General features: G+C 46.0%; 1 protein-coding gene and 1 pseudogene across 2 annotated transcripts in view; one reads left to right on the top strand and one right to left on the bottom strand.

Moving 5' to 3' along the window:
• The window catches only part of LOC140409001 (putative nuclease HARBI1 pseudogene), a 378119-nt pseudogene that overhangs the window by 207938 nt on the left and 152044 nt on the right, over positions 1-18137 (top strand).
• ankrd55 (ankyrin repeat domain 55) overlaps positions 1-18137 on the bottom strand; it is a 169508-nt gene that overhangs the window by 46650 nt on the left and 104721 nt on the right. For both annotated transcript variants that reach the window (XM_072497012.1, XM_072497013.1), the window contains one exon: positions 12485-12652. In XM_072497012.1, coding sequence (XP_072353113.1) covers positions 12485-12652 — 168 coding nt within the window. The remainder of the gene's footprint in view (positions 1-12484; positions 12653-18137) is intronic.

Raw genomic sequence — 18137 nt, 5'->3', positions numbered from 1 at the left:
ACAGAGTTAGATAGGTTCTTGATTAATAAGGGGATCAGGGGTTATGGGGAGAAGGCAGGAGAATGGGGAGGAGAAAATATCATCCATGATTGAATGGCGGAGCAGACTCGATGGTCCGAGTGGCCTAACTCTGCTCCTATGTCTTATGGTCTTACGGACTTGTACCTGATGGTTTGCAGGCAACCTTTCAAAATGTGGAAACCATTCCGAAATTATTTTTTCATAATGTCTATCACAAATGCTTCCGATGAACATTCTTTTAAAAAAATAACTAAAAATTATTTAGGAGGTACGATGAGTCAGGAACATTTGACAAGTTCAATAATATTTATGATTGAAAGTGCGTCTTTAAATGACTATACCTATGATAATGTAATTGATAACTTTGTGAAGAAAAAGTATACAAAAATAGCTGCACTGCCATGTCAACAAGGGATGTAGCAAAAAAATCTGTCACAGAATCACAAAATTTACAGTGCAGAAGGAGGCCATTCGGCCCATTGAGTTTGCACCGGCCCTTGGAAAGAGTACCCTACCTAAGCCCACACTTCCACCCTATCCCCGTGACCCAGTGACCCCAGCTAACCTTTTTGGATACTAAGGGCAATTTAGCATGGGCAATCCACCTAACCTGCACATCTTTGGACTGTGGGAGGAAACCGGAGCACCCGGAGGAAACCCACGCAGACACGGGGAGAACGTACAGATTCCGCACAGACAGTGACCCAAGCCGGGATTCGAACCTGGGACCCTGGAGCTGTGAAGCAACTGTGCTAACCACTGTGGTACCGTGCTCTCCCTGTCCGTCTTCCATATTCTCATGTTTAAATTCTATTGAATTTAATTCTATTGCGAGCCTGATATAATGGCTGTAGCTGGCTATATGCTGATAGTTCCAACCACAACTCCCCCCAACCTCCCCCCAACCCTAAGACAGGCATTCAGAAAGTCTCTCTAAGACAAAGAATGGATTCCTGCAGACAGAGCCACTGATATTGGACTTGGACTCACTGGGAACTCCACTCATATGAATTAATGGCAATAACTTCTTGGATTTTGTGAGAGGAAGTTAACTTTTGAAACTTAATGGGACTCTGAAAACTACTGGATGACGGTGTATGAACTTTGTTGATTGGAGTATTTGCTCCTGCACCGAACTGGCTCATTTTGTCCTCCACTGGCCTGTGCCGCAGTGATGTCATTGGCTGATTTTCCATCTCATTGCTCATCAGCAAGGTCCATATTAGCTTGTCTCAAGACACACATGTAATATTGATAATCTTTACCATCATTTTGACAAGGAGTATGGCTGGATTTCAATTTAGCAAGTCTTCATACAGGCATGATTTTCAAGTTAAAAAGCACTGAAGCAGTGATCAATTTGTATAGTTTTGTGACTTGCGCCTTTGCGTTCTCTGTGGTGAGGGTGGGCGGGGTCAGGAAGAGCATGATGTCATTGGGAGTGGGTGCCGGGCACCCAGGAATGTAGGAGAGCTCTGGGCTCCACAAAGTGTATATCTAGAGGCAAAGGGTATACCCAGAGGCGGATTTACACTTTGTGGGCTGCAGTGGTTCAAAAAGGCAGCTCACCATCACCTTCTCAAGGGCAATTAAGTATGGGCAATAAATGCTGGCCCAGCTAGCGACGCTTGCATTCCATAAATTAATTTTTAAAAAGAAGCAGTGACATGAAGAAAAACTTTCACACAGCATGGTTAAGATCTGAAATGCACTGCCTGATGGTGTATTGGAGGGAGGCTCAATCGAGACATTGTAAGAGAATTGAATCATTATGTGAAAAGGAAAAATGTGCAGGCCGACAGAGAAACGGCAGGTGAGTGGCACCAGTTGAATTACTTCTACAGAGAGCCAGCATGGACATAATGGGCTGAATGGCTTCCTTCTGTGCAACGACTATCCTATGGTTCTAAGCTTCAAATTCAACTTTGACTGCCTTTCCTCTTAGGGTCATCTGCATCTCTGTCCGGTTAGTCTTTTTGGGAATGTTGGTTGAGAGAAGAATGTCATCCTGAATATCAAGCATATTACTGTGCTTTTTGTTAGTGGGCTGGCTTTCTGAACAATAGAGCATTAGTTTAATGTTTTGTCTGAAAGATCACAACATCTTCAAACCAATGATCTGTATTCATCAGTGGACAGGATTGTAATTCAGGCATTAAAGTACCTGAGTGGAAGTGAGTGGATAATATCATAGAATCCACAGAATCCCTACCATGCAGAAGGAGACCATTCAGCCCATCGAGTCCGCACCAAACCAGAGGCCCCCACGTGTCGGGCACTGACAGGGCCAAGGGATGTGGTGAGGAGGGCAGAATGCCAAGGGAAACGGCCAGGGGTGGGTGTGGGGATGATGAAGGGGGGGAGGGGTAATGCAGGGACAGGGGCTGTAGTGCAGGCCGGGGGCACCGTGTAGCCCGTTAGACCTGGTTTGGCCCAGCCTTCCTCCTAGCCGCCGCAGCCCTAGCGGCTGCACTGAGGCTGCATGAGGGCTCGAGGAGGGCCCTGCAGCGAAGGAGCCTGCTCAAGAGGAACAGGAGCCAGCTGTGAGGATGGAGAACCGGCTGCCCAACCAGCTGAGAAAGAGGTGGGAAAAAGGCGTGGCATTAGGCCTCGTGTGTACCTGCAGCGCCCGTCATTCAAGGACCTGCTGGACTGGGCATGCCATCGAAGACTCCGGCTGAGCAGGAGGACTGTACGGCATGTCTGCTGGATCATGGCACACCTAAAACGACAGGAGTATGGGGAAGGCCACCCGCTCATGGTGGCCGTCAATCTGATGGTCACCCTGAACCTTTATGCGATGGGTCCTTCCGAGTGGGGACCTGGTCCAGTGCCCGCTGCTCCACGACAGTGTGCAGCCGCAGGGGTGGGTGGGTGGGGGGGGGGGGGGGGGGCAGAAAGCAGTCAGACGCGGGTAGCACAGGAGCTGGGCAGCTGATGGACTTTGTGAACAGGACACCTAGCACATTTCCAGCAGGTGGGGTTAGGCCACCCTCCAGGGGAGTGATTATGGGTGTATGGGGGCTGGTGCAAGGGGCACGGCACTGCCTATTCATCTGGCCTCCTGAGGAGATTGTGCAGCTTCTTCCTACACTGCTGGCCTGTCCTGGGAGTAGAGCGCCGTGTACGTCAGTGAGTGGCAGCCTCCTTCCCACCCCTGGAAAAGGGTGACCTGGCTCTCCTCCACTGCAATCAGCAGTCTCCAACTCTGCACCCGTGAACCAGGGTGCCACTCTTCGTGCTGCCGCCTTGTTGGCGGGAATGAGTGTGTGTGTGTGGGGGGGAGGGGGGGGGGGGGGCGAAGTGTTAATATGTGGCTGCAACTTGTCAGCCTCTCGAGTGGCAATCCCGACCTTGTCAAATCCGACATCATTTTTCATTGTGTCACGTGAGAGTACATTTAAGAACTGAATGTTTAAGCAATGTACCTTTAAGAAAACAGTGATGTCAGAGAGTGGGTGGGGCTGAGCTCAGGTCAGCCATTTTGCAGGTTTTTAGTTTCAGTTTTAAAAAGCAGCTGGTGTCCGTGTGTTTCCAGAGAGCTGCAAGTTTGAAAAGAGCTTGGGAGTGTGTCTGTGTTTGCAGGGAGCTGGGTTTCTGCCATGAAAGACTATCTCTGGGTCATTTGGGTGATTGAAAGTAAAGCCTTTAACCTGATGTGATTTTGTTTACAGGTGTTTTGTCTCTTGGAAGTTTGAAGGAACATTTTAAGGAATTATTTACTGTTGCAATATTTTCTGAGTTATCTTTGAAGTAAGGGGTGTTAAGATGTTTATTTACGATGTTAAGTTGAGTTCATGGAATAAACAGTGTTTTGTGTTTAAAAACCCACGTGTCCATAATTGTAATTCCACACCTAGGGAAAAGCCGCGTGCTCGGAAAAGCAACAAATACATTAAAGGGTTAGGTTGGTTGAACTCCATGATACATTTTGGAGTTCTGAAAACGCCTTGCCCATAATAATTGGGGGCTCGAGGGGGATAAAAGTCTATCTATTGGATTGACTTTTGTGAACTTAAAGACTGTGAAGGATTGTTGCTTTACCGGTGTGGTATTTTAGTTTAAGTGGGAAGAGGCTTGTTGTGAACAATGGCTCTTTCAGAGGCTCAGAAGTTTTTGGGGGTGGAGAATGTCACACGTAGCACTTTACGGACAGAAACGAAAAGCAGACTATTAGATTTGGCAAGAACATTGCAGTTAGCATTACCTGACAAAATGTGAAAAGATGAGGTAATTATGGCGGTGGTTAAGCATTTAAAGTTGCCTGAGATAGAGTTTGACTCATTGGAAATGGCAAAAATTCAGTTGCAAATTAAACAAATGGAACATGAGAAAGAATTAAAGCAGCTGGAATACGAGAGTGAGAGAGAGGAAAAAGAAAGAGAACGAGAGAGAGGAAAAAGAAAGAGAAAGAGAGAGAGAGAGGAAAAAGAAAAGGAGAGAGAAGAAAGGAGAAAAGAAAGAATAGCCATAGCAGAACAAAAAGAAAGGGAGATACAGATCAGGAAAAAAGATAAAGAGAGGGAGTTTGAACTTCAGAAAATGGCCATGAAACATGATAATCAGTTAAAATTGGCAGACGTAAAGGGAAACGTACAGTTGGATGACAGTGATGAGGATAGTGAGAAAGAACGTCATAGTCGAAGGCTTGTTGGGAATCTATTTAAATATGTCCAAGCATTGACAAGGTTTGACGAGAAGGAAGTGGAAGCCTTTTTCATTTCATTTGATAAGGTAGCTCAGCAAATGAAATGGCCACAGGACATGTGGGTGTTACTGATTTAAACAAAGCTGGTAGGTAGAGCTAGTGAAGTGTTTGCATCACTACTGGAGGAGGTATCTGGAACATATGAGGAAGTGAAGAAATCCATCTTAAGTGCATATGAGCTAGTGCCTGAAGCGTACAGACAATGGTCTAGAAATTTAAGGAAAGAACTTGGTCAAACATACATGGAGTTTGAAAGGCTCAAACAGAGTAATTTTGATAGGTGGATAAGGGCTTTGAAAATAGACCAAACGTATGAAGCTCTCAGAGAAATTATACTTTTGGATGAGTTTAAAAATTCAATTCCTGATGTAGTGAGAACTCATGTGGAAGAACAGAGGGTTAAAACTGAGAGATTAGCAGCAGAAATGGCAGATGATTATGAATTAGTTCATAAATCAAAGCTTGGTTTCCGACATCAGTTTCAGCCGGTGAGGGATAGAAACTGGGGACATGAGAAATACTCAACTGGTAAAGGTAAAGGTGATCTGATGGGAGACAATAAAGAGAGTGTACCTCAGATTAAAAAAGAAATCCAGGAGGGTGGAAAAGAAATGAAAAGTTTCAGATGTTTTCACTGTAATAAACTAGGCCATGTAAAGTCACAGTGTTGGTGGTTGAAGAAAAGCACTGGGAAGGCTGATGTGGTAAAACAGGATAAGACAGTGGGGTTTGTGAAAATGGTGAAGGAAAGCCCAAGGGAAGTGAAGGAGGTGCAAACGATTGTACAGCCTGTTCAAGAAGTAATTGTTAAGAAGGTGCCAGATGTATTTAAAGAATTTACTTGTGTGGGTAAAGTTTACTCATGTGTATCAGGAGGAGCAGGTAAAGAAGTCACAATTTTAAGAGATACAGGGGCTAGTCAATCTTTAATGGTAAGAGATGAGGAATTATGTAGTTTGGGAAGAATGTTGCCAGAAAAGGTGGTGATATGTGGAATTCGGGGTGAGAGGAGTAGCGTTCCATTATATAAGGTAAGGTTGGAAAGCCCAGTGAAGAGTGGTGAAGTGGTAGTAGGAGTAATAGAGAAACTATCTTGTCCAGGAATACAGTTTATCTTGGGTAATGTTATAGCTGGATCGCAGGTGGGAGTGATGCCTACTGTGGTTGATAAGCCAGCGGAAAATCAGACAACTGGACGAAGGACGAATATCCTTGGATTTTTCCAGAATGAGTAGTAACAAGGTCGCAAAGTCACAGGTTAAGACAAGAGGAGAAATCAAAGAGTGAAGATTAATTTGAAGTGCAATTATCAGTAACAATTTTTGATCAGATGGTTGAAAAAGAACAAGAACAGGTGGAGGAGGAAGCGGATATTTTTACTTCAAAAAAATTGGCGGAGTTACAACAGAAAGATGTAGAAATAAAATGGATATATCAGAAAGCATATATGGAAGAGGAATCTGAGAGTATACCAGAGTGTTATTACCGTAAAAATGATGTCTTGATGAGAAAATGGAGACCTGTACATATGCAGGCGGATGAAAAGTGGGCAGAAGTTCATCAAGTAGTATTACCGGTAGGGTATAGAAAGGAGGTGTTGCGAGTTGCACATGAGGTACCAGTGGTAGGTCATTTGGGAATACGGAAAACTCAAGCTAAAATCCAGAAACATTTTTATTGGCCTGGACTACATAAAGATGTAGTTAAATTTTGTCAATCATGTCACACATCAAGTGATAGGGAAACCTCAAGCAGTGATAAAACCAGTGCCCTTAATACCCATTCCAGCATTTGAGGAACCTTTTACAAGGGTCCTAATCGATTGTGTAGGACCGCTTCCTAAAACAAAAAGTGGGAATCAATATCTTTTGACTGTAATGGATGTGTCTACAAGGTTTCCAGAGGCCATTCCAGTAGGTAATATTACAGCTAAAAGGATTGTGGAGGAGTTACTTAAATTCTTTACTAGATATGCACTACCCACAGAAATTAAATCGGATCAAGGAACAAATTTTACTTCAAAGTTATTCAAAGAAGTTATGGATAGCTTAGGAATAAAACAATTTAAATCAACTGCGTACCATCCAGAATTGCAGGGAGCGTTAGAAAGGTGGCATCAGACATTAAAGACAATGTTGAGGGCGTATTGTCAAGATTATCCAGAGGATTGGGATAAAGGAATCCCATTCGTATTGTTTGCAATTAGGGATGCACCTAATGAGTCTACCAAATTTAGTCCTTTTGAACTAATTTTTGGTCATGAGGTAAGAGGACCACTTAAATTGATTAAGGAAAAATTGGTGGGTGAGAAATCGGAAATTACACTATTGGATTACGTATCACATTTTAGGGAACGATTAAATAGAGCAGGTGAATTGGCTAGACAACATTTGAAAGTTGCACAAAATGTGATGAAACGGATAGCGGACAAGAAATCCAAAGTTTGTAGTTTTGCCAGTGGGGATAAAGTTTTAGTGTTGTTACCAGTGGTAGGGGAGCCTTTAAAAGCTAGGTTTTGTGGACCTTATCAGATTGAAAGCAAATTAAGTGAGGTGAATTATGTGGTAAAAACACCAGATAGAATGAAGACTCACCGAGTGTGTCATGTGAATATGCTTAAAAAGTACTTTGAAAGGGAAGGAGTGAAAAAGGAGGTTTTAATGATTCTAACTCAAAGTGACGAACCAAATCTAGATGACTGTGAATTTGACATACCTCAAATTAAATTGGAAAATGAGGATGTTCTTTAAAATTGGGATGAATTGTTAAGTTACCTTCCAGAGGAAAAACAAACTGACCTGAAAGAGTTATTGATACCACATGGGCAAGTTTGTCGAGATAAATTGGGAAGTACTAAAATGGCTATACATGATGTTGATGTGGGAAATGCTGTTCCAATCAAACAGCATCCATATAGACTTAATCCTTTAAAATTGGCACAGGTTAACCGAGAGATTGAGAGTATGCTGAAGAATGGCATAATTGAAGTGGGTTGCAGCCAATGGAGCTCACTCATAGTGATGGTACCTAAACCAGATGGTACCCAACGGTTGTGTGTGGACTATCGAAAGGTAAATGCTTTTACAAGAACGGACTCTTACCCTAACCCATGTTTGAAGGATTGCATTGAGAAAGTGGGACAATCTGCTTTTATTTTCAACTTCCAGATATGGAAAGAACATATAAAACATCGTATGGAATTCTTCGATCGACCTAAGGAGGCGGGTTTGGTGATGAACCTAGCCGAAAGTCAATTTGGAGAAGCCCGAATCACTTTCCTTGCACAGGTTAACAGAGAGATTGAGAGTATGCTGAAGAGTGGCATAATTGAAGTATGTTGCAGCCAATGGAGCTCACCCATAGTGATGGTACCTAAACCAGATGGTACCCAACGGTTGTGTGTGGACTATCGAAAGGTGAATGCAGTTACAAGAACGGACTCTTATCATGTCCCACCATTGAAGGATTGCATTGAGAAATTGGGACAATCTGCTTTTATTTCCAACTTCCAGACATGGAAAGAGCATGTAAAACATCGTATGGAGTTCTTCAATCGACTTCAGGAGTAGGGTTTGATGATGAACCTAGCCGAAAGTGAATTTGGAGAAGCCCGTATCACTTTCCTTGCGGAGTTCCGATACCCTCAAGACGAAGGGAAATAATGTGATGAATGAATTTGATCGAACAGTTGTGCAAACGTTTTGTGGCGTGATTACTCCACTGATGGAATTGCTGAAGAAATGTAAAAAATTTCAATGGACAGCGGACTTTCAACAGGCATTTGACTGCCTGAAAGCTGTGATCACCAATGCTCCTGTATTGGAGAATTGCAAGGGACTCTATGGTCAGATTGAACCAAAGTATCTGGGGCGAGATTCTCCGACCCCCCGTCGGGTCGGAGAATCGCCGGGGGCTGGCGTGAATCCCGCCCCCGCCGGTTGCCGAATTCTCCGGCACCGGAGATTCGATGGGGGCGGGAATCACGCCGCGCCGGTTGGCGGCCCCCCCCCCCCGGCGATTCTCCGGCCCGGATGGGCCGAAGTCCCGCTGCTAGAATGCCTGTCCCGCCGGCGTGGATTGAACCACCTACCTTACCGGCGGGACAAGGCGACGCGGGCGGGCTCCGGGGTCCTGGGGGGGGGCACGGGGCGATCTGGCCCCGGGGGGTGCCCCCACGGTGGTCTGGCCCGCGATCGGGGCCCACTGATCTGCGGGCGGGCCTGTGCCGTGGGGCACTCTTTTCCTTCCGCCTTCGCCACAGTCTCCACCATGGCGGAGGCGGAAGCGACTCCCTCCACAGCGCATGCGCGGAGATGCCGTGAGCAGCCGCTAACGCTCCAGCGCATGGGCTGCCCGGCAATGTAATTTCCGCGCCAGCTGGCGGGGCAACAAAGGCCTTTTCCACCAGCTGGCAGGGTGGAAATCTGTCCGGCTCGGGCCTAGCCCCGCAAGGTTAGGGCTCGGCCCCCCAAGATGCGGAGGATTCCGCACCTTTGGAGCCGCGCAATGTTGGACTGATTTGCACCATTTTTGGCGCCGGTCGGCGGACATTGCGTCGATACCGGAGAATTTCGCCCCTGATTCTGAAGAGAAATGCCGAGGAGTAGAGGAATGGATGGATTGTGCAGAGACTTTGTTCAAAGAGACTGTCAATCAAGAAGGATTTTGGTTGGAGGAAGAAGAACAAAGAAAAATGGACTATATTGTTATACCTGTTTGCATGTGTTGGTTTTTTTAAAAACAAAAAGGTATATTTACTGTGTACATTTCTTAGTGGATGGTGCAAAAGTGAAAAATGAAACCATCTTGAAGTTGATGGTTTATTTTTTTCTTGGGGGGAGGTGTCATGTGAGAGTACCTTTAAGAACTGGATGTTTAAGCAATGTACCTTTAAGAAAACAGTGCTGTCAGAGAGTGGGTGGGGTTGCGCTCAGGTCAGCCATTTTGCAGTTAGTTTTGCAGGTTTTTAGTTTCAGTTTTAAAAAGCAGCTGGTGTCTGTGTGTTTCCAGAGAACTGCAAGTTTGAAAACAGCTTGGGAGTGTGTCTGTGTTTGCAGGGAGCTGGGTTTCTGCCAGGAAAGACTATCTCTGGGTCATTTGGGTGATTGAAAGTAAAGCCTTTAACCTGTTGTGATTTTGTTTAAAGGTGTTTTGTCTCTTGGAAGTTTGAAGGAAAATTTTAAGGAATTATTTACTGTTGCAATATTTTCTGAGTTATCTTTGAAGTAAGGGGTGTTAAGATGTTTATTTACGATGTTAAGTTGAGTTCATGGAATAAACAGTGTTTTGTGTTTAAGAACCCACGTGTCCATAATTGTAATTCCACACCTAGGGAAAAGCCGCGTGCTCGGAAAAGCAACAAATACATTAAAGGGTTAGGTTGGTTGAACTCCATGATACATTTTGGAGTTCTGAAAACGCCTCGCGCATAACAATTGGAATTGCTCGAGTTCCACGTGGCGCCGGTGCTAGCCCATTCATGGATCATGAATTTTTCCAGGACTGGCGCCAATTTAGTTGTTGAAGTTCACCAATTCAGTCCCGGCGTTAAAACTTAGGGCTGGATTCTCCGATTGCCGACTCCGAAATCGCATTTGGCGACTGGTTGGAGAATCCGTTTTGACACCGAAATCGTGGATGGCAATGTTTTTCGGATGCCCAGCACCCTCCAAAACGGCGTCATCGGTGAGTACGCCGCACGCCTTTGGGACGGCCTCAGGACATCATCTGAAGGCGCTCCCCCGATGTTCCTCCCCCGATGGGCTCTGAGGTTTTGTCAACCTCGTGTGCCAACTGAGGACTGTGTCCACCGCCGCCACATTCGGGGGGTGGGGGGGAGCCGCTCCGCTGGCTGGGGGTTCGGAGGGGGCTGGGGGGACTGGTGGGGGGTGGTCCAGGGGTGGCGAGAGGGTTTACAAGGGGGCATTATCTGGCAGGCCGGGTCTGAGCGCGGCCGGCACCATGTTGTATGGTGCGACCGCCGCAGGTTGCCGCCGTGCACATGCACGGCCACGGACCCGGCAATTCTCCGTCCGTATCTGGGGGCTTTACGTGGCGCATCTGCTAGCCCCCCACCAGAGGGAGCACCAGTCCGGGGGTACCGCTGAATTTTTGGTTGTAAGATTAGATACATGCTTCAGACATAGCCTCAAAATCCGAAAATCCAGCCCTTAGTTTCTGAAACAGAGACTCCCGCCCCAGGAGTTTGCAGATCGGCCTAGCTAGGTTGAGTGAGTGGGCATGAACCTTGGGCGGAATTCTGTGATAATGGGGCTCTGTCCCTATGCCCGCGTGAAAACAGGCGCAAATCACTCTGGACTTTCCTGGAGAAAGTCCAGAGTGATTCTCCGTTTTGCAGGGGTCTTGCAGGCCCCTCGCAGCTTTGGCTACCGATATGGGGCCCTGCACTTCCGACCGCGGATCAACGCATGCGCGCGGTGGCCCCGTGCAACATGGCAGACCAACACAGTGGTCCGGCCCTGACAATATAGCCCCCCCCCCCCCCAGATTGCGCATGCCTGCCGATCTGTGACCCCAGATCGCGAGCTTGGCCGTTGTGGAGCCCCCCCCCCCCACCCCCCCCGCCCCCCCCGGTGACGGATCCCCCCGATCTGCCAAATGCGATTCCTGAGTCCGCAGCCGCCACTCAGAGCTCCAGCCCGGTGGAACCATGAATGAACCACGCGGGAACTCGGGCAGTTGTCGGCGGAGGATCGCCGTGGGGGCCTTTTTCATTGGCCCCCAACCGACGCCACGCCAACTGCGCGTGCGCAGTCCCCGGAGAATAACGGGAAGACATCGAACCCGATCGCGGGTCTGACGCCGCTTTCTCCCCGCCAAGCGCGATTGAGGCACAGAGGCTTGGAGAATCCCGGCCCTGGCAGATGGTGTATAAGGTGGGAAATTTTGAAGTTGTTCACTTTGGTCTCCTTATTTAAGGAAGGATGTAAATGCTTATGAAGCAGTTCAGCGGAGGTCCACTAGATTGATATCTGGGATGAGTGGGTTGCCCTGTGAAGATAGGTTGTTAAGTCTAGGCTTGTTTCCACTGGCATTTAGAAGAGTGAGGGATTACTTGATTGAAGTATATAGGATCCTGAATGGTCTTGACAAGGTAGACGGGAATGGGTGTTTCCTCTCGTGGGCGAGTCCAGAATTAAAGGGCATTATTTTAAAATCAGGGCAGGCCCTTACAGAACAGCGATAAGGATAGATTTGTGCAACTTTGTCTAAGAAGTGGGGTCACTGAATATTTTTAAGGTAGATAGTTTCTTGTTCAAAAAGGAAATCAAATATTGTCAGGGGTAGATGATAAACTGGAACTCAAAGCACAAACATCCGCCATGATCTTATTGAATGAAGGGCAGGCTTGAGGGACTGAATGGCCTATTTCTGCTCCTATTTCGTATCTTTGTATGTTACAGATGTCTTCAATGGTGAAGAAAGACTCAAAGTTCCCTGCATATGAAACTCGCAGGACAAATTGTCCACACTAATTTGCACGACACAAAGAAAGGTGTCCAGTGTCATTGCTAGAATAGAGTGTTAAATAGACCAGGGAGTATTTGATGCTAACATAATGCACTGATCATACTTTACAAACGTATTCAATTAAACCAGCACTCAATTACCTGGGTTTGATAAGCCCAAGAAAATATGAAAGCATCTATTTAAACATAAGTTGTACTGTAACAGTGTTATATTTATCCAACATTCTTTCCTCACAAATAATTGAAAGGTTTATTTGGAACCCACCTGTTTTCCTGTGAAAACAGCTTGATACATGCTGTGTGCCCACAGTACATTGCATATGTCAAAGGAGTGTTTTCATTGATGTCCCTTGGACTGCTGTCCACCCCCAACTGCATCAAAGATTGTACACAATCTGCTTTCCCTGCAGCAGCAGCCCAATGAAGTGGTGTCCTAGGGTAAATAATAAAACACATTGATAAAGACAATGTTGCTTTGAACAGAATTAGTAAATATTTTACTGGTGTTTAGCACATTACACAGCAACAACTTGTCAACACAAACTTCTGATTGCGATACAGTGGAAAAGTTAAATGGGAAATATTCCTTAGAATTAAGGTGAATTAATACAGTTCAAGGTGGTGCACAGGGCGTACATGACCAGGGCGCGTATGAGCGGATTCTTCTCAGGGGTGGAGGACCGGTTTGAGCGGTGCTCTTGGGGGCCGGCGGACCACACATACATGTTCTGGACCTGCCTCAAGCTAGTTAATATTTGGGTCTCCTTTATTGATACAATGTCAGGGATTCTGGGTGTTAAGCTGGAGCTGTATCCTTTGTTGGCCATTTCCGGAGTGTCAGACTCGCCAGTGCTGCAGGTGGGTGTAGTGATCTGTGTATCTGTGTATACACACGGGGTTAATGTATAGTCATTGTAGTTAAATGGTCACTAGAGGGCAACACTAACAAAGGGGTATAAAAACAGACTCAATCTGTTTTCCCGCCTCTTGTGTATTGTGACTAGAGGTGCAGAGTTAGCTCAGAGTGGAAGTATAATTAATCATAATTTATTCTAGTTCTATCTTGTTTAATTTCATAGCCAGTAAAAGTATTAAAGAATCAAACTCACAAGTTAATTGCTTAGTTACTCAATAAATTATTTGTTTTCATTGGACGACTCTGAGCATTTATCAACATCAAGTTTAAGAGCATCTTGGCATAAGAAAATGAGTAACATATATTACTCCAAGTAATATAACAGTGGGGACGAAGGCAGATGTCTGGGCTTTTGCCCTGCTAATAGCCCGGAGGCAAGTCTTGCTTGGGTGGAGGTTTCCGGTGTCGCCTCAGGCTTTGGCCTGGTTAGGGGACCTGAAGGAATTCCTGTACATTGAGAAGATCAAGTATGCGATGGGGGGGGGGGGGGGGGGGGGGGCAGGGTCAGTGAATGTGTTTTACTCAAGGTGGCAGCCATTCAGTACCTTTTTCGTGGAGCTGGTTGCCATCAGCTGTTGGGCGGTGAGTTTATTAGGGTCGTCTTTGTGGAGGTGCCCTGGGGGGGCATTAGTGGGGATCATCCTGGAAAAAACTAGATTGGGGTGGGTTGTGTAGTGTTGGGGTTATTTTTGTAATACTGCAAATGTTTTTTGAATAAAAATATTTTTGTTAAAAAGGATAAAGGTGAAAAATAAAGCTTTCAGTATAACATGTAAATTTGTTCCTAGTTATGAGGAACAATAAGAAATTTGAGCCATTGCGAACAAACTCCAGAAGAGCACTTTATCCAGGTCCACTCCCCCACCCTATCCCTGCAACCCTGTAACCCCATCTAACCTACACATCTTCGGACATGAAGGGGCAATTTAACATGGCCAATCCACCTCATCTGCACATCTTTGGAGTGTGGGAGGAAACTGGAGCACCTGGAGGAAACCCACGCACTTGACTCTCACATCCAAATCATTGATATATATTGTGAATAGTTGTGGTCCAAGTACTAATTCTTGTGGTAGACCTCTAGTCACAGCCTACTAACATGAGAGAAAACTCTGTTTTCTGCCTGTTAATCAAAGCTTAATCCATGCCAGTATATTGCCTTCTACCTCATGTGCTTTAATTTTGCTAATCAAACTCCTGTGAAGAACTTTATCAAAAGCCTTCTGAAAATCAAGTTGCTTTATTAATTCTGTTAATAACATCCTCAAAATACTCCAATGGATTAATTAAACATGATTCCCCATTCACAAATCCATGTTGACTATGCCCAATTAGATCATTATTATTTGTTATATACATTAACAATTTGGATGAGAATGTAGGAGGCACGGTTAGTAAGTTTGCAGATGACACCAAGATTGGTGGCATAGTGGATAGTGAAGAAGATTATATAAGATTGCAACATGATCTTGACCAATTGGGCAGATGGAGATGGCAGATGGAGTTTAATTTGGATAAATGTGAGGTGATGCATTTTGGTCGATCAAATCAGGGTAGGACCTACTCAGTTAATGGTGGGGAGTTGGGGAGAGTTACAGAACAAAGAGATCTAGGAGTACAGGTTCATAGCTCCTTGAGGGTGGAGTCGCAGGTGAACAGGGTGGTGAAGAAGGCATTCGGCATGCTAGGTTTCATTGGTCAGAATATTGAATACAGAAGTTGGGACATCTTGTTGAAGTTGTACAAGACATTGGTAAGATCACACATGGAATACTGTGTTCAGTTCTGGTCTCCCTTTTATAGGAAGGATATTGTTAAGCTAGAAAGAGTGCAGAAGAGATTTATAAGTATGAGGATGCTACCAGGACTTGATGGGCTCAGCTATAAGGATAGGCTGGGACATTGTTCCATGGAGCACAGAAGGCTTAGGGGTGATCTTATAGAGCTCTATAAAATAATGAGGAGCACAGATAAAGTAGATAGTCAACATCTTTTCCCAAAGGTAGAGGAGTCTAGAACTGGAGGGCATAAGTTTAACAAAGAACAAAGAACAAAGAAAAGTACAGCACAGGAACAGGCCCTTCGGCCCTCCAAGTCTGTGCCGACCATGCTGCCTGCCTAAACTAAAATCTTCTACACTTCCTGGGTCCGTATCCCTCTATTCCCATCCTATTCATGTATTTGTCAAGATGCCCCTTAAATTTCACTATCGTCCCTGCTTCCACCACCTCCTCAGGCAGCGAGTTCCAGGAACCCACTACCCTCTGTGTAAAAAAACTTGCCTCGTACATCTCCTCGAAACCTTTCCCCTCGCACCTTAAACCTTTGCCCCCTAGTAATTAACCCCTCTACCCTGGGAAAAAACCTCTGACTATCCACTCTGTCTATGCCCCTCATAATTTTGTAGACCTCTATCAGGTCTCCCCTCAACCTCCATCGTTCCAGTGAGAACAAACCGAGTTTATTCAACCGCTCTTCATAGCTAATGCCCTCCATACCAGGCAGCATTCTGGTAATTCTCTTCTGCACGCTCTCTAAAGCCTCCACAACCTTCTGGTAGTGTGGCGACCAGAATTGAACACTATACCTTGTATAGTGAAACGGCCACTACGCACTTGGGCTGGCGCAGAAACGGCCACCGCGCGCATGCGCGGATCGCACCGGCAGTGCAGGGCCAGGTATCGGCGCTGGCGCTGCTTGCAGCACTCCAGCACCATGCTGGCCCCATGTGGGCCACTGAATCGCTGGGCCAAAAGGCCAGTTGACGCCGGCGTGAAACACCCCGGTGTTTACGCCAGCATCAACACTTAGCCGGGATTTTGGAGAATCACGGACACTATCAAAGGAACCTTGGTGAGTTACTGCCGTGCATCTTGCAAATGGTACACACACTGCCACTGTTCGGCGGTGGTGGAGGTTTTAAATTCTTGTGGAAGGGGGAGCACTCAAGCAGGCTGCTTTTTTTTTTGAATGGTGTCCAACTTCTTGAGTGTTGTCGAAGCTGCACTCATCCAAGCAGCTGGAGAATATTCCATTACACTCCTGACTTGTGCCATGTAGATGGTGGACAGGCTTTAGAGGAAGTGGGGTCAGGAGTTGAGTTAGTCGCCGGCGTGGTTGTGGGGGATTCAGCGATGGTAATGCCATTCAATATCAAGGGGCGATGGTTAGATCCTCTCTTGTAGGAAATGGTCATTGCCTGGTACTTGTGTGGCCCGAATGCCCCACCTGCAAATCTGCCCTGTGTGTCACATGATCAGAAACCGCAATCGCCAAATACTCCAATCCAACCACCCCCTTTGGCTTCCCGCTAACCATCACAAACCTACCCCTGGATTGGTTACAATACTGCCGACCTCAAAGGCCACCCTCTTGTTGACCAGCACTGCAACCTCCCTTGTCTTCATATCTAGCCCCGAGTGAAACACCTGCCCCACCCTGCACTTCCTTCGCATCGTCTGGTCCCCAGTTTCAGGTACGTCTCCTGAAGAAACACAACATCCGCCTTCAATCTCCTTAAATGTGCGAAAATGTGCAACCTTTTGACCGGGCCACGTATGTTCCACTTAATCAACTGGGTTGAGAGGCCCCCCCAGCCCCCGCCGATCATCCATAGCCCCCCCATTAACCAGCGCCCCCAGGTCCACGCAGCGCTCGTCCCGGGCCGACCCCAAGATGTCCGCTGCAATCCTCTCCTAACCAATAGAGAAAAATATTGGGAGCAAGACAAACAATGTGAAAAATACAAACTTAAAAGCTCTGTGCCTTAATACCCGGAACATTTGCTATAAAATGGATGAACTAATCGTGCAGAGAGATATAAATGGGTATGATATAATTGGGATTACGGAGACATAGCTGCAGGGTGACCAGGGATGGAAACTGAATGTCCCAGGGTTCTCAGTATTTAGGAAGGACAGGCATAAAAGAAGGCGTGGTGGCATGGTACTGCGGGTTAAAGAGGAAATTAACACAGTAGTGAGAAAGGATATTACCTCTGGATCGGATTGGATTGGATTTGTTTATTGTCACGTGTACCGAGGTACAGTGAAAAGTATTTTTCTGCGAGCAGCTCAACAGATCATTAAGTACATGAGAAGAAAAGGGGAATAAAAGAAAATACATAATAGGGCAACACAACATATACAATGTAACTACATAAGCACTGGCATCGGATGAAGCATACAGTGTGTAGTGTTAATGAAATCAGTCCATAAGAGGGTTATTTAGGAGTCTGGTGACAGTGGGGAAGAAGCTGTTTTTGAGTCTGTTCGTGCGTGTTTTCAGACTTCTGTATCTCTTGCCCGATGGAAGAAGTTGGGAAGAGTGAGTAAGCCGGGTGGGAGGGATCTTTGATTATACTGCCCGCTTTCCCCAGGCAGCGGGAGGTGTAGATGGAGTCAATGGATGGGAGGCAGGTTCGTGTGATGGACTGGGCGGTGTTCACGACTCTCTGAAGTTTCTTGCGGTCCTGGGCCGAGCAGTTGCCATACCAGGCTGTGATGCAGCCTGATAGGATGCTTTCTATGGTGCATCTGTAAAAGTTGGTAAGGGTCAATGTGGACATGCCGAATTTCCTTAGTTTCCTGAGGAAGTATAGACGCTGTTGTGCTTTCTTGGTGGTAGCGTCGACATGGGTGGACCAGGACAGATTTTTGGAGATGTGCACCCCTAGGAATTTGAAACTGCTAACCATCTCCACCTCGGCCCCGTTGATGCTGACAGGGGTGTGTACAGTACTTTGCTTCCTGAAGTCAATGTGGAATGTGGAATTGACAATGTGGAATCTGTATGGGTAGAGTTGAGAAATACCAAGGGGCAAAAAACATTAGTGGGTGTCATATATAGACCACCAAAATGCAGTGGTGAGGTTGGGAATGGCATTAAACACAAAATTAGAGATGCATGTAATAAGGGAATATCAGTGATCATGGGTGATTATAATCATCACATAGATTGGGCAAATCAAATTAGCCACAATGCCGTAGAGGAGGAATTCCTG

Source organism: Scyliorhinus torazame, chromosome 3 (assembly GCF_047496885.1).
Source record: "Scyliorhinus torazame isolate Kashiwa2021f chromosome 3, sScyTor2.1, whole genome shotgun sequence".
NCBI classification, from domain to species: Eukaryota; Metazoa; Chordata; class Chondrichthyes; order Carcharhiniformes; family Scyliorhinidae; genus Scyliorhinus; species Scyliorhinus torazame.
Note: the sequence above shows the minus strand (reverse complement) of the source record. Positions and strands in the feature narration are given on the sequence as shown.